Source organism: Ornithodoros turicata, chromosome 6 (genome assembly GCF_037126465.1).
Source record: "Ornithodoros turicata isolate Travis chromosome 6, ASM3712646v1, whole genome shotgun sequence".
Lineage (NCBI taxonomy): Eukaryota > Metazoa > Arthropoda > Arachnida > Ixodida > Argasidae > Ornithodoros > Ornithodoros turicata.
In genome coordinates, this window is record NC_088206.1 from 61635965 (window position 1) to 61650462 (window position 14498).

General features: G+C 44.2%; 3 protein-coding genes across 3 annotated transcripts in view; 1 reads left to right on the forward strand and 2 right to left on the reverse strand.

The window, feature by feature from the left end:
• LOC135396901 (ubiquitin carboxyl-terminal hydrolase 34-like) overlaps positions 1-8171 on the reverse strand; it is a 68592-nt gene extending 60421 nt beyond the window's left edge. Inside the window, exons 1-9 of the mRNA XM_064628126.1 lie at positions 7980-8171; positions 7632-7722; positions 4459-4837; positions 4291-4341; positions 3999-4091; positions 3838-3897; positions 2646-2713; positions 1607-1799; positions 1008-1145 (exon numbers count right to left, since the gene is read on the reverse strand). Coding sequence (XP_064484196.1) covers positions 1008-1145; positions 1607-1799; positions 2646-2713; positions 3838-3897; positions 3999-4091; positions 4291-4341; positions 4459-4837; positions 7632-7722; positions 7980-8022 — 1116 coding nt within the window. The 5' untranslated portion in view covers positions 8023-8171. The remainder of the gene's footprint in view (positions 1-1007; positions 1146-1606; positions 1800-2645; positions 2714-3837; positions 3898-3998; positions 4092-4290; positions 4342-4458; positions 4838-7631; positions 7723-7979) is intronic.
• A 55-nt stretch (positions 8172-8226) lies between these two features.
• LOC135396903 (U5 small nuclear ribonucleoprotein 40 kDa protein-like) lies at positions 8227-12194 on the forward strand. Its single transcript, XM_064628128.1, has 9 exons — positions 8227-8545; positions 8636-8765; positions 8903-8996; positions 9063-9228; positions 10496-10618; positions 10721-10841; positions 11015-11097; positions 11620-11785; positions 12051-12194. Exons 1-9 carry the CDS (start codon positions 8429-8431, stop codon positions 12101-12103), a joined length of 1053 nt encoding a protein of 350 aa, XP_064484198.1. The 5' UTR covers positions 8227-8428; the 3' UTR covers positions 12104-12194.
• On the reverse strand, positions 12016-14280 carry LOC135396902 (probable cysteine--tRNA ligase, mitochondrial). Its single transcript, XM_064628127.1, has one exon. It carries the CDS (start codon positions 14184-14186, stop codon positions 12336-12338), a length of 1851 nt encoding a protein of 616 aa, XP_064484197.1. The 5' UTR covers positions 14187-14280; the 3' UTR covers positions 12016-12335.
• Between the last annotated feature and the right edge of the window lie 218 nt (positions 14281-14498).

Here is a 14498-nt window from a genome sequence, read left to right on the forward strand (position 1 = left end):
TGCACCCGTTTGGCAGCGGCGTCTTCCTTGCCAAGGCTTTCTTTGGTGTGACTTTTGATCTGACTGACGGCTGTCAGTCTTTCGAGGAGTTCGCGACAGCAGATGACGACGCACAGGCCTTCGCGGACTTCAGTGATTCGGACATCATTGCCGACGTGCGCCCGCCGCCAAACGAACTTTCCGATGACGATGATGATGACACAGTGTCTTCCCCTCCTTACATTTTAACTACAGCGGAGGCACTCAAGTACGTTGCTTCGCTCCGCGATTTTGTGTACGCGAAGGCGCTCGCCGCGGCCCACCTTGATGACTTAGAAAACGCTGTGATCTCCGCAACTGTGTATAAACAGGCGCCATTAACGATGTATTTTCAATGAACGGCATACATGACTCATGTTTCTTACACTGCTGGCCTTTTGGATCAAATTTTTTGTCCATTCCATTTATAGCGAACTTCGGATATAATGAACGGGTTGCGCGCGACCGTCGAGTTCGTTATAACCGAGATTTACTGTAACTACTTCCTTTTACACTAATGTGTTCTTTGTTGTAGTTTTGAAAACTGTTTAAATTTTGTTTCACATCCTGTTCCCAGCCCAATTCGCGAAGTTACTTGTCGTGGCCATTTAACTAGGTAGTATTCGTGCAGAGTAACTGGACCTGTACCTTTGTTACTTTTTTTGGTGTAGTAGCTGCAACTGTAACTTAGCTACTTCTTAGAGTAACTATTCACAGGATCGCTTTTAGCACTAACGCTGCATAGATTTTTAGTACCACTTTCTTCGATCCCTGACCAATCTTTTCATCTGCACTGGCCAACATTCGACAAAGGCTTCACCAGCTCATCTTACGATGCAGACTGCAACAAAAGTGCTCGTAGACCCTTGAAGATTCTCATTCGTCTCCTGCATCTCCCACAGCCTCACAAGGCCTACTTCTTACCACCAAAGAGTGCTGATACTTGTTGGACCTGCTTGCTATTTTCTAAATCTCGTAAGGTAGCTCACCTCAACATGAAGGTTTGGACCAAAGAGGTGCTCCACGACACGGTATTCCACGAGCCAAGAGGCCAGGGCACGCCCCATTGTCTGTGCACCAGCCAGTGTTTCGCTGTGGCACAGCTCCTGGTACATGCTAATATGACTCTAGAAGGAGAGAGAGAGAGAAAAAAGAGAGGAGTGGATCAGACAGGTCTCATAGGCCACTTTTATGGACGTTTACTAATTTACTTTAAGCAACATCAATGGATAAGGATGCAATACATTCTCAAACCAGACAATACATATAGGGTAGGCTAATGCAGGAATACATTACTGCGGAACACCATTTTATGACTTCCAAATAACTTTCCTGAAAACGCTTGTCAGAGAGAAGGATAAAGAAAGCCCCCAAAAGAAACAAGCGGTTATTTCCGTTTTGTCTGCCTCATTTTTCTGTTTATAACCATATACATTACTGTACCGTACCCAAGAAAGGTGGATGTGTACATAAATATAGTTGCAGTCGCAGGCATGCTCTCCCGTATGCTACCAGTGCGTTACCACAACCTATGGAAACTGCCTCATTCCATTCTCTTGCATAGATTAAGCACTCTCCCTGCACTCACATTGATTTGGGCAATGCCCGAAAGCCGCATGGTGAGGGTGGGAGAGGTGAAACAGCGAAATGCCAGTTCCAACCCCTCCCTGTCGAGAGACACCTGCACATCGAGAGGATCCTTCACAGCGCCCAGCATCAGCTCAAACAAGCTGCGACTTCCTCCGCCACGAACCTCGCCTTCACATACGCTGCACAAGTACCTGGGAAGGCATCACGGCATTCCTTTAATACAAGATCTCCCTGGGATATGCATTTATGGGCTACTTAAAGGGGCACTAAACAGCTCGCCGAACGTCAACAACAACAACACGACAACAACAACAACTTTATTTTATGATGATGAATGGGGAGTTTCATCGCCACAGGCGATACTGTGACCCATTGCTGGTGGTTATCTTGGGAATGAGAAACAATGCTATTCGAAGAGTATAATCTGTGTGCTTCTCTCTTTCCTTCTAAGGGAGAATTTGCGTCACACGTCTCGTACGTGTGGCAAAGCTGCATTCCAGTTACTGGCGATTGGGGAGATTTCGGGCTCCTAGCAAAAGATGGGCCCCTAGCAAAAGATGGGCCCCGTTGAGACAAACTGCAGCGCGCGGGGAAACCCGGTTATGGGAACACTGCGGCTGGAACTGGCTGTCTTAAGCGTTTCAAGTGGAGCGATGTTTAGAATCTATCTCACTTCCCGATATTACAATAAATCAATGTGTAAGCATCCCAAATTTTGACTGGTTGAGGGTGTGTGATGTCAAAATGACGTACGACTATTGTCGGCGGCGCATCGCGGGTTGGGGTATGAGCACGAAAGAGTGCAGTGAATATTGTGTTGGTTTAGAGCTGTGACTTTTGTGTTTTCATGTCGATATTTGTGTCAAGTTCTGTCAATATTTTGGAACCTTTTGTGTCAATATTTTTTGGAAAACATTCACCGTCGGCAATATAGCACAATACATTAACAAAAAGTGCACCTTGTATACATGTTTAGTGCTCCTTTAACTCATTTGATGGTAACAAAGGAACTCAGAATTGCGAGGCAGATGACATACTTGATAACAGCCGACCGCAGGGGCACGAGGTGTTGTACGATCGATGCCAGGTTCATCCAGAGCTTTAACTGAACAATTATACGTTCATCAATAAGTGTATCCAATTTCAAAGAAGCACTCGTTACTTCGAGTACAGAAGTCAAAGACATCTATTTGATGAATTTCTTGTCACACATGTGCTTCGTAAGAGCAGACAGAATAACAGTTTGGCAAAATAACTGTCGTCACACAGGACAAAAATGCATTAGGGCAAATTTCAAAATGAATACGATTACTAGAGAACACAGGTAAAAACATGCTACAAAAATATACAACAAAGTGCCATAACTTGACAAGATTTAAAGTAGCACAGAAGTCAGTTTTAACACCATTTTCATTAAGATAAGTATTTAAAGAGATTGAAACATTTATATTACTGGAAAACAAGCTTTCAGATGGAGTCCGTCCTTCATCAGGTGTGAAAGCTTGTTTTTCAGTAAAATAAATGTTTCAATCTCTTTAAATACTTATCTTATTCACTTGCGAGTGCTAGACTTCTCCCATTTTTACCATTTTCATTCTATAAAACTGTTAAGTAGGCCACTAAATGCACCACGAGGAGTACTAATTCACCTCATGGAGTCATAACTAACACAGAAATTGAATTTAAAATATGCTGCAAAAAACTACAGCGCGCAACGGCGTCGGAGAGCAGTACCAGCTTGTGACCCAGTGTGATGCTCTACCGCCTACCGCCCGCTCTATCGCCTCTAGTGATCGGTTCAGAGTATTGTCTGCTAGTCAGCCGTTCAGGGTTCTGAAGAAGCATTGCACACAGGGAAACTCCCGCGGGACAATGAAATCTTCCGTGCCCACGGTCACCCTTGCAATAACTAATCCCCCCTCCCCGAAGGCACAGGTCTACCGACTACAAAAGAAGAATGCCCTCTTTTCCTGGGAAAAAAAAACTGCATGCATCAAAACCTTTTGTGCTGTTCGACAAACTGATGCACATACTTTCAACATATGTCATAAGCTGAAAATATTTTGGATGGCCCTCTGTACTCCTTTAACAATTTTAAAGTGCCTTTGTTACGTTTTAGATCCGAACTTCGACGGAAGAGGAATTTTGCAAGTGCAAAAGTGATATTGTCCAGAACTGTTATCGCAAAATTAGTGATTCATAGGATCAAACCTGAAATAGTGATCTTACATTTGAGACGAGAGACACAAGGGCGTGTGCAAGTCCAATAGGAAGACGATTTGCAGGGACCTTAAAAACCAAACAGAGAGAGAAGCATAAAGCACTCTTGCGAGGAAAGCAGAGTGACTCTTCGGGAAAGACATAAAGATTTCCAGGTCTGCGAAGATTACCTGACGAAAGCATGCAGTGAGCAAGCTTAGGCCGCCTTGGGTTCCGCAGAAGAAGGCCACATTGCGTAGCAGATGCACTGGGATGTCCAGGTCCTGAATGGAATATTTTTCTAAAAATTCAAGAGGCTCAACAGTCCAATACTGCTGCGAACACTACAGTCTAATGTTAGCCTTCACTAACGCTGCCAGTATGGAGACCGCAGCCGGCACCCCCTTCAAAGCCACGTGCAGTCCCCCCCCCACACCATCCCATGTCACAAACCAAACCGACACAATCCGTGCAAAGACTCACATTCATATCGCAGACGCTGCTGAGCGCAGTCACCTCCGACTGAGAAACTTCCTGTTAGCAAACATGACAGATTAACAAATGCCACCACTGCCCAGAACCTGTACCCCTACCATACCAGAAAACCTCCACCCAGACACCCAGAAGTTAAGTACGCCCGCAACCGCTTACCTCTAACTTAGAGTGGACGCTGTGCTTGAAAGCCACGTAGAGTGGAAAATTGAGTAGAAATGCCTTTGACGTAAAATGCAACAGCTTTTCCTGGTCTTCGGGGGACCAAGTTTCCAATTCGAACCCGCCTCCACCTTGAGTAATGGTCGCGGCACTGGACGACGCACCCTCGCTGCTTCCTCCTCCTCCTCCTCCTCCTTTCTGTTCCCCCGAGGCTTTGGACTCTGTTGGGGTCCTGGGACCGCCACTGTCGGCAATGCCCCCACCGAGCTGTGAGGGCAGACGCCGTAAAAGTTCGAGTACGGTCTGTAACAAGCCTTGGATGACAGCGTTGAATTTGTCGAAGCTCTGTGGTTCCTTGTAACAGCAGGTGCATTGCCTACCGGGAGAAACAAATGTACGTGGGTATTAGAAGAAAGCGGTGTCATGACGTTTCTTGTGCAGCGAGCATTTCAGCGTAGAGAATGTGCATGTTGGGTCAACTAGCTGAGTGAAATGGAAGGCTCAACCAATGCTCACAGTTTTTCCTGTGTAAGCCGAGACAAACCAGTCAAGTCCCTTTTACTGCAAGGACTTGACTGCAAATATTTGGATAAGGAGACTTGCAGAAAGTCAGACAGAGTATGGTGTGGAGCACCAAAGTACGTCCTATGTTGTAAGTAGAGCACTTTTTGCACCTACAACATGTAGCAACAGCGATGTACAACAACAAGATGTGCCACAGCAAACGCTATGGCTACATAAGGAAACAGTCTGATTCAATTGTGCTGTACCTTCGACTGAAAGAACACACAATACAGCAACAAATACGGCACATATCCACAATGTCGTGCAGCTGTTAAGAGGTGTACAAAATGTACATCCAAATACGTGACTTCTACATTAAATGTGACATATGATCGATTCCTACCTGTGCAGAAGTCCATCAAAGGTCTGTTAACGCAACATTATTATCTGCTAATCTTAATGCAACAATGATTTGTTCTAAGAAAGAAAATAGCTTTTATGGTGAACCTCTATGCTGCCTGTGCATGTCTCACTGGTATGGATTTACATTACGCTGTTCGAAGGATGTTGGCACTGTTCAAACACTCTGGCTGCATCTGTGCAGTGATGTCTGACAGAGACGGACGAAGTATTCCAAAATTATACTTGAAGTAGAGTACCAATTACTTAGCCCTATCGTTACTATAAGCATGGTAAAAGTACCATACAGCAAATGCACTTGCAGTAAGGTACAAAATACTAGGCAAAGTACTTGTCAAGTATGTTACAAATTTAGCTTGCTCTATTCCACATCACACTGTTTGTTTTTTGAAAAAATTGAAACAGTAATTATGTTTCAATATTTCAATAAAATTTTAGTGAGCATTTCTGGCAAGTACTTTTTATGAAGCCCTGCTAGTTCATTGCTTACTTGCGAATATGAACTGAACCAGACGGCACAATTTGCATTTACATATGCACGTTCGCAGCTGTGCTTGTGCAAAGTATGAAACATATCCCGATTTATCGATCTGCATAGCATGTAGTGTTCTAGTACTTATCTTTGTGTGCAGTATGCAAGAAGGCACGCTTTCGGACAAAAAAAGACACTCGTATCTTAAAATAAAACAAAAATGGACATGAAGCACAATGCGCAACTTAATTTTTTATGTGGCTTTGCTATTTGCAACAAAACAATTTTGTGACCATGTGAAAAAGTAAAATGTAAAAATAAAAAATAAAAGCATGTTACGATTTCAGTCTCTTTCACTGCGTTATCATATCATAATTAAAAGCCCATCACACATTGTGAAATACAAATGATTAGTAACTGCCAATGGAGTGATCAACGTAAAAAAAAATAGAGTCTGGTCTTGGGAGGCACGTCATCACATTGTATTTGCAGTGAGTGGTGTGTACAGCTTTGCCATACCAAACAATAAATAAGTAATAAATTGCCCTTTCTAGAAAAAATAAGGGGCTTTATTAGTATTTTGCAATTTTTGTTGCAGTTGCAGTTGATACTTCAGTACTTGACGGGAATGTACTTAAAGTACAACACAAAATACTCAATTTGAAATGTAATTAAAGTAGTACTTGAGTACTTGACACTTCCCCATCATTGATGTCTGAGAATATGACTGTACTCAGGTGCGTTTGGCACAACACACCTTAATACATCAGCTGTCACACTGTTGCTATAAATAGAGATTATGCAACAAGCAATGTGCACACTGTGAAGCAGACTTATCCGAACCCTGAACATTATTTAGAGTTCACTACATACTTTTAAGAAATATAACGCATCAAACATGGAACTACTCAAGGAGAGTAGCTTTTACATGTAGCATGTAGCTTTTTTAACATGATCTATCCCGTCGTATCACCTACAAAACACTTTGTTATAGCTATTATTACGATGATACATTATTATACCGTTGCTTGGTATATGCATTATACTAGCTACCGTTTGGATCACTGTCATAAGTGGAAGCTATTCTCGTGCCACATATTACTTTCCTTTTCCTTATCACTTGGTACAAAATTACAGAATTCATTTCCAGTATCAGTCGCAGCCATTCTCGATCCTTCACCATTTAAATCTGCTGCTATCTTTCGCCTTAACGCAGTGTGTGTACGATTTTGTCTCGATTTTTTGTTTCGCATTTACGTTGTATACAATGATATTGTTTGCTGTGTACTGTTCCCAACCACGTCTACCTACACTGGCATTAGTCTATGTTGGTATTTAGATATTATTATTCACTTTCTCATTTCTTTTTTTATTTCAAAGTGTGTACCCACGTAGCTCCCCACGGTTCTTATGTTTTTCACGATGTATAAACTGTTACACAAAGTTTGCTGTTGATTCATGCTATGCCCAGCACATCTGACTGATCAAAACGAAGCAGATTACCGCCTTGTACTATGAAGAAGCACGAAAGAGAGCTTATTTTCACGCACCAGTGGAATTCTATCAGAAGTACAAATGAGAACTCAACGAGTGCGAGGCGTATTTGCAGATCTGGCCCACCAATAACTATTTCGTGCATCATCCTATGAGCGACAGTCTCTCAGCGTTGCAGAGCGCGATGGAAAGCTCCAGAGCGTGGATTCTTTCGAAGAAAGTACGCGCAGACGAGAGATACAGTCCCATGTGCGCGAAAATGCTTCATATCGTAACTCACCTCTGATTCCATGCTTGAACGTAGCTGCACAAAATAAATATGTCTGTCTTCACCAGGGGTGAGCGTAGTCCGTTTGGGTTGTCTCTATCATCTGAAAGTACAGCGATTTTATTACATATCGAGACTAGCCAAATCGCGATTGTGCATACACAGTACTTTCACAACGTAAACAAAGCGCTAACTTGCTAATAAACAACGTGCTACTAATCAGCATGCGAGCTCTACACAATCAAGACAACCCTGGCGACCAAAAAAATTATTTTTCGAGCCTGAAAAAAGATTGTAAATACACTTTCTTCAACTCTGGCTAGGCTTAGAAAGACAAACACAGATGCCTGACAAGCTTACATCTTTCAAAAAGTTCTAGGAGTGAGCAGCATATGTCACACATTTTGACATCCGTTGCATTGACATCACGTACTACAATCTGTAGAAATTTATTATTTGAAAAAGTGATGAAATAGCTAGCGACAGCTCTAATTCAACTTCAGTTTTTTTTCGTCAGCTGAAGCAGTAGGAACCGCCATTATGTGTACACCATAGCTTTTGCTGTCGAGGGTGCACATTTATCTGGACACGTAGCGAGAGTAAATTCCGTGAAACAATTGTTTTTTCCCTGTAATGTAATATTAATACTTACGACTTCCATAAGCAAAACCTTATAGTGTTCTAAATAACGTTGTACTTGTCTTTGAATAATTTCTGTAGCACATGTTGTAGATGGCGTAGCAATCGCTTTCGGTGATTTCGGCACGATAAACAAAACACGGTCTTGTTAGAGCGATTTTCCGAAAATAATGGCAGGTTACGGTTTTTATCCCATGCCGGACCACAGTGGGGCCCTGGTACCCGTTAAAAGACCCAGGAATGAACTTACTGCACACGCTGATCAAAACAAACGTCTTAAGCTAGCGGTAAGCTTTCGAGTCACACTGTCACTCTGTCGCATGAAATCAACGTATTTGCCTAACCTACCTGCATGAATATATATGTGTAATTTGAAGGAACTCGGACGCACATCAAGCCTTGAAGCCCCGATCATGTTGCTGACAGGGCACCTGGGCGAAATATACTGCGGCAAGTTTCATCCAGACGGCACGTACCTTTCAACGTGCGGGTTTGACCGGCAAATTTGTAAGTAAATGATCACAAGCAAATAAAGTAACAATTGAAAAGCGTTCATATTTCCATCGTGCTGCATCCCCAGCTACAAGATTACTCAACAAAGTGTGTGATCGTATCTCACTCACTTTCTCTCTCTTTGTTTTCAGTTTTTTGGAACACCCTTGGCGAATGTGAAAATTTTGCTGTGTTGAGCGGTCACACGGGAGCAATTCTAGACATGCATTTTTCAACTGATGGCGGGTAAGGGGTGTTCTTGGAATTATCGTGTAATCTGTGCCTGCTTACACCTTAATTGCTTCCCCACAGTTTGATATTCACGGCTTCCACGGACAAATCCCTTGGCATCTGGGACACTAACGTAGGCGTGCGTATCAAGCGACTTCGGGGTCACAACTCCTACGTCAACTGCTGCCATCCAGCACGACGTGGACCACAACTCGTGTGCAGTGGTAGTGACGACAGCACGATTAAGGTACTCCTTAAGATTCTTGCAGAGCAAAATTAGGCCTGGGTAAGTGCTGTACAGACAGTAGAAGCTTTGGGACCAACATCAATGTTGTGACTGGGGGCTGTTAGAGCTGACTCTCCTGTTTGTCCCATGGGAGAGGTTGTATACAGGCCTTAAAAGTCACAGGATGTAAACATTTAAAGGAGTACAGAGGGCCATCCAAAAAAAATTCAGATTAAGACATCTGATGAAAGTGTGTGTGTCATTATACCGAATAGCGCGAAAGGTTTTGATATGTGCAATTTGTTTCCCAGGAAAAAACTCACATAAACATAGCTCCGCGCCTTCGCCCTCAACTCGCCACTCCAGCTATAACGAGGATGAGGAGGTATGATGGCACGTCACCGATGACGGCATAAGGAGACTCGTTCTGGTTTGCCGGTCAGTGGGGGTCAGCGCCTTGTCCCTTTGCCGCCGTAAACCTGTTTTGCCAGTTTTCCCGGAGAATTGGGGATAGAAGGAGCGGCCGAAGCATTACCGAGCAAGGAGAAAGGCTTTATCAGAAGCCCGAACAGCCGAGTAGCAGACGACAGAGTAGTAGCAGACAACATTTCTCTAGGCCAATCAGCGAGCGTTCTCCTTATAGCGTCAGCGCGAGGTTCCAGGCAGATCACAGGCTGGTGCTGCTCTTCACCACCGTTGCGCACAGTAGCTGTTTGCGGCGTATTTTAAATTCAATTTCTGCGATAATTATGACTCTGTGGTGTAAATTACTTCGCATGGTGCATCTTACTGGCCTACTTAACAGTTTGATAGGAAGAAAACTGGGTGTTAAAAATGACTTCTGTGCTACTTTAATATTGGTCCCATCGTATAGTTTCAACTGGCCTGCCCTTTTGTATACAGGGCGTCCCAGGGTGCTGCGTAAAACATGATGTTCGGCTATTTTTTCCGATTGGATAGCGCCTCAATATCCCTGTCAATTATCGTCAGTTTGAGTAAATTTGGCACGCTGTCCACATTGGTGGTGTAAAAAAGTGACCTTTACTTGGCAAATTTCTGAGTTCAGTTCGAAAAATTTACATAATTAAACTTATGTTACATGACACTCATATCAGGAGATGGCAAAAACCTAGTAAGAGCAAATGCAGTTGACCTCATGATTCTAGGCGGTATATTTTTACTGTAATTCAGTGACTCGTTTTCTGGGACACCCTGTAGATGCACAACGCATGTAGATGGACAGTCTGCAGACACTGTCTAATATGTCATGCTAACAACTGGTTTACAGCTCTGGGACTCTCGTAAACGAACGCCAGTTCACAGCTTCCAAGAAAACTACCAGATCACGGCGGTAACCTTTAACGACACTGCGGAGCAGATCATGTCCGGAGGCATCGACAACCAGATAAAGGTGGGATACTTTCATTCGGTACCAGGTAGTGTTGCATTTGTGACAAAATGTGACTAGATTTGTTTACATAGATACGCTATTCCATTCCTGTTTCTGCACTAGGTATGGGACATGCGCAAAAATGCAGTGCTCTACAAAATGGCCGGCCATACCGACACTGTTACTGGGCTGTGCCTCAGTCCGGATGGCTCCTACGTGCTTTCAAACTCCATGGACAACACACGTAAGCGATGTGCTTCCACTTTCTGGAACCCCAGCAAACCATTAGCATCCCTGAGACATCCCTAGAAGGTCGCGAACGTCCAACGACTTCCATAGGATATCCATGGGACATCGCACAATGACATTTTGCATTTTGGGACAATAGTAACCCCTTTTTAACCTTCATTTTTACAGTAAGAATATGGGATGTACGTCCGTTTGCACCTCAGGAGCGATGTGTCAAGATCCTGCAGGGGCATCAGCACAATTTTGAAAAGGTACAACTTGTTCCAGTCAGCAATGGGCAAAGTACCCCAAAACGGTACTTTAAGTAAAGTACCAAGTACCTAGCACCTGTTGTACTTTAAGTACAGTACCATACTACAAATGCACTTAAAGAAAAGTACAAAGCCCTCTGCAAAATACTTTCAACACTTCGTGGTGATAAAACGCGAGGTAATTATGTGTCGACTGTTATGTTTAGAAAGCTTTTAGCTAGCATGTTTACAAAGTGCAAGTTAGAGAACAAGGGTAGTTTACAGCTGACGTATTAATATGAACCAAAAGAAATGATTTTGCGACCAAGTTTTGCATTTATATTGCCAGTTGGGTACTTGAGTGCTTGAAAGAAACGTACAGTACACAAATTGAAATGTACTTACAAGTAAATTACAAGTACTGAGAAATGTACTTAAAGTAGTACGTGGTACTTCAAATTCTTCCCATCACTGTTCCAGTGAATTATGATTGGCAGTGTACAACTTTACAATGTTCTTTCTCACTGTGTGTGTGTGATGCAGAATCTCCTGAGGTGTTCATGGAGCCCTGATGGAAGCCAGGTGGCCGCTGGGTCGGCTGACCGCTTTGTTCACGTTTGGGACACAACGTCCCGACGGGTTATCTACAAATTACCCGGGCACAATGGCTCAGTAAATGATGTCCAGTTTCACCCAAAAGAACCCATTAGTAAGTTGTGATTTGTGTAGAATTTAATAAGCGTATTTTAAGGCAGTCACATTACCAGAGAAAATAGCATAGGCAGAGAAAATCCACGATGGGGAAAGCTTGAGCTTGGGCGAATGAACCATGTTGTCTCGTAGTTGGCTCAAGCGCATGCTTTCCGCATCATGGGTCATAGTATCTGACAATGTCTGTTGCTTCCTGTGTGACAGAATTTTGAGCCCTGTGAAGCTGACTGCCCAATTAAATACATTCTTTTATTACTTTACAGTACTCTCAGTGTCTAGCGACAAGCAAGTGTACCTCGGAGAAATCGAGAAGTGAAGGAACTGTCGCAGAAAATTTCCGCATTCATAACTATGTACATAAAGCATGTGATTTGGATGTATATTAAAACACCATCTTTCAGGGGTCATTGAGTGAGTATTAATAATTTTGTTGCACAAAAGTACTAAGGAACTTTCAACATCCCGTAAACTCTACAAGTGCTCAGAATGTCTTTGGCATGTAGCTGCGTACTGCAGTGTGTTCGTGAGCACCTGCAGTACCTGCTAAACTATCGCTTCCCCTTGCTCTTCGGCACGTACTGCGGATCAAACGAGTCCATACTACGCAATTTCTCCTTCTTGGCCTCGAGCGAAGTCTCTTCCATGAAACTCCAACTCGATGCGTGGCCACGGTCTTTGATCTGAATGCCTGCAGTGAACATCCTGTCCCTCAGAACATCACACGCTGCGATCATAGGATCACGCGTCTTCCTCTGAGGTGGACTCTTCGTTGCGGCGTTCGGCACTGCGGTCCAACCAGATCCGTCGCCTTCTTTGTCTTCCGGAGGGCGATCTGGATGTACTGGGTAGCCAGATGTGGTTTCTTGAGCTGCGGGGCTGTGTTTGTCCTGTGGACTTTGCTGTTCAGATACCCTTTGTTTCCCTGTTAGGGCTTGAAGGCGAACTTTATTTCGGAAGTCTACAATGTCGTCGAGAACGCCCGCCAAGACGCTGTCGGACACGTAAGGGGATCTTTGTAAGCTCTGTTTGGTCGTGAGCTCCACGCCCAAGTCCTCCATCAGTTTCAGGACGTAGTTCATCGAGATTGCGATTGCGCCGGGGCTTCTCGCTCCGGTGCTGGAACTCGGCTTTAACTGTAGGGTCTGGTTTAAGTAGTTTATGAATTTTACGACTCCAGAAATTGCTTTCGGATAGTTGAAGTCGTCCCCGAGGGACAGTTTCACCTCTTTTCGTAGCTGTGCCAGCCTCTCCAGTATGTCTGGTTCGGACGGCGTCTCGCACAGTAGATGTCCTTCGACGTAAGCCTCCGCATCTGCTACAAAGTCGTGCATCTTCCTCAAAGTGGACCTGGCTTCATCGAGAGTTTTTGGGGTCAGCTCGATATCTTTCTGGTACGGAGAGCGTAGGCAGAATATTCGGAATTGGTTCACAGAGTGATCCCGTAGGAACTGCCTCATGGGGATAAAATTTCCCAGCGATTTGGACATTTTTTCTACCTTTCCATCCGTCTTGACCTGCACGTGACCCGCATGCAGCCAATAGTTAACCCACTGTGATACGCCATGATAGCTGCAACTTTGTGCCTCTTCATTCTCATGGTGTGGAAACATTAGGTCTTTCCCACCCGTGTGGATATCGACAGAGCTGCCGAACACCTGGCTCGCCATGGCTGAACACTCGATGTGCCAGCCTGGCCTCCCCGGACCCCAAGGCGTCAACCACTTTGGCTCCCCGGGCTTTGCCCCTTTCCAAACAGCAAAGTCTCTGGGGTCCCTCTTTGACTCGCTCTGCTGTGCCTGTTCCTCTGGGCACTCTGTGCGGAACATTCCATACTGCGGGTACTTTGCAACGTCGAAGTACATGGAGCAATCGTCCGCGGTGTATGCCATTCCTTTGTCTTTCAACGTAGCGCAGAACTGCGTTATGCTGTCTAGGTTTTCCGTGACCCGCATGTACATTGTCGGTGGCAAAACTCTTAATCTATTCATGTCTGCAAGAAATTCGTTCTCGTATTGTTTCGCGATCGTGTCAGTGGGCAGTCCGGCTTCTCTCGCTCGGTTAATTATCTTGTCGTCGACGTTGGTGATTCCCATGACCATGACGACGTTAATATTGTAGAATTTCTCGAGAATTCTGCGGATGATGTCGAAACGTACGTACGAACAGCCATGACCGACGTGCGCCACATCGTACACAGTGGGGCCACACGCGTACCACTTGATTACGCCATCCGTCTGCACCATAAGCGGGACTTTCTTGCGAACCACGGTGTTGTACACTTTGATGCCTGTGTCATACCCTTGCGGGCACCTCCATGCCGAGGAATATCTTGGCGTTGACCAACAGTAAGCGATTAGGCGCTTTGATGATCGTGAATGGCACGTTAAAGCGGATGTCATTTTACGAGCCACTTTGTTTATGCATATGTATTCAATATTTATAATAGCACATAGAAGAGTGAAGAGACAAGGAGAAACAGACGACGCCGGTAAGTGATAGTGTTGCTAGCGATAGAGAGTTCTCAACCACCTCGGCTTCGTAGTCGAATAATTAAAGAAACGCGTATTTTGGTGTTTTTGCCAGAATGCCTTATTAATTCTTTCGCACTAGTAGTTTTAATAACGAAGAAGTACAAAAACCTCACAGAAATTTCAAAAAAGCTATAACGAAACCGAACCCTGGTGCACATTTTTCCTTTTTTTCGTAATAGT

Coding starts and splice junctions, on each gene's coding strand:
- LOC135396902 (XM_064628127.1), bottom strand. CDS start 14,186: ATGACATCCGCTTTAACGTGCCATTCACGATCATCAAAGCGCCTAATC.
- LOC135396903 (XM_064628128.1), top strand. CDS start 8,429: ATGGCAGGTTACGGTTTTTATCCCATGCCGGACCACAGTGGGGCCCTG. Junction 9,229..10,495: donor GTGACGACAGCACGATTAAG/GTACTCCTTAAG, acceptor ACTGGTTTACAG/CTCTGGGACTCTCGTAAACG. Junction 10,842..11,014: donor AAACTCCATGGACAACACAC/GTAAGCGATGTG, acceptor TCATTTTTACAG/TAAGAATATGGGATGTACGT.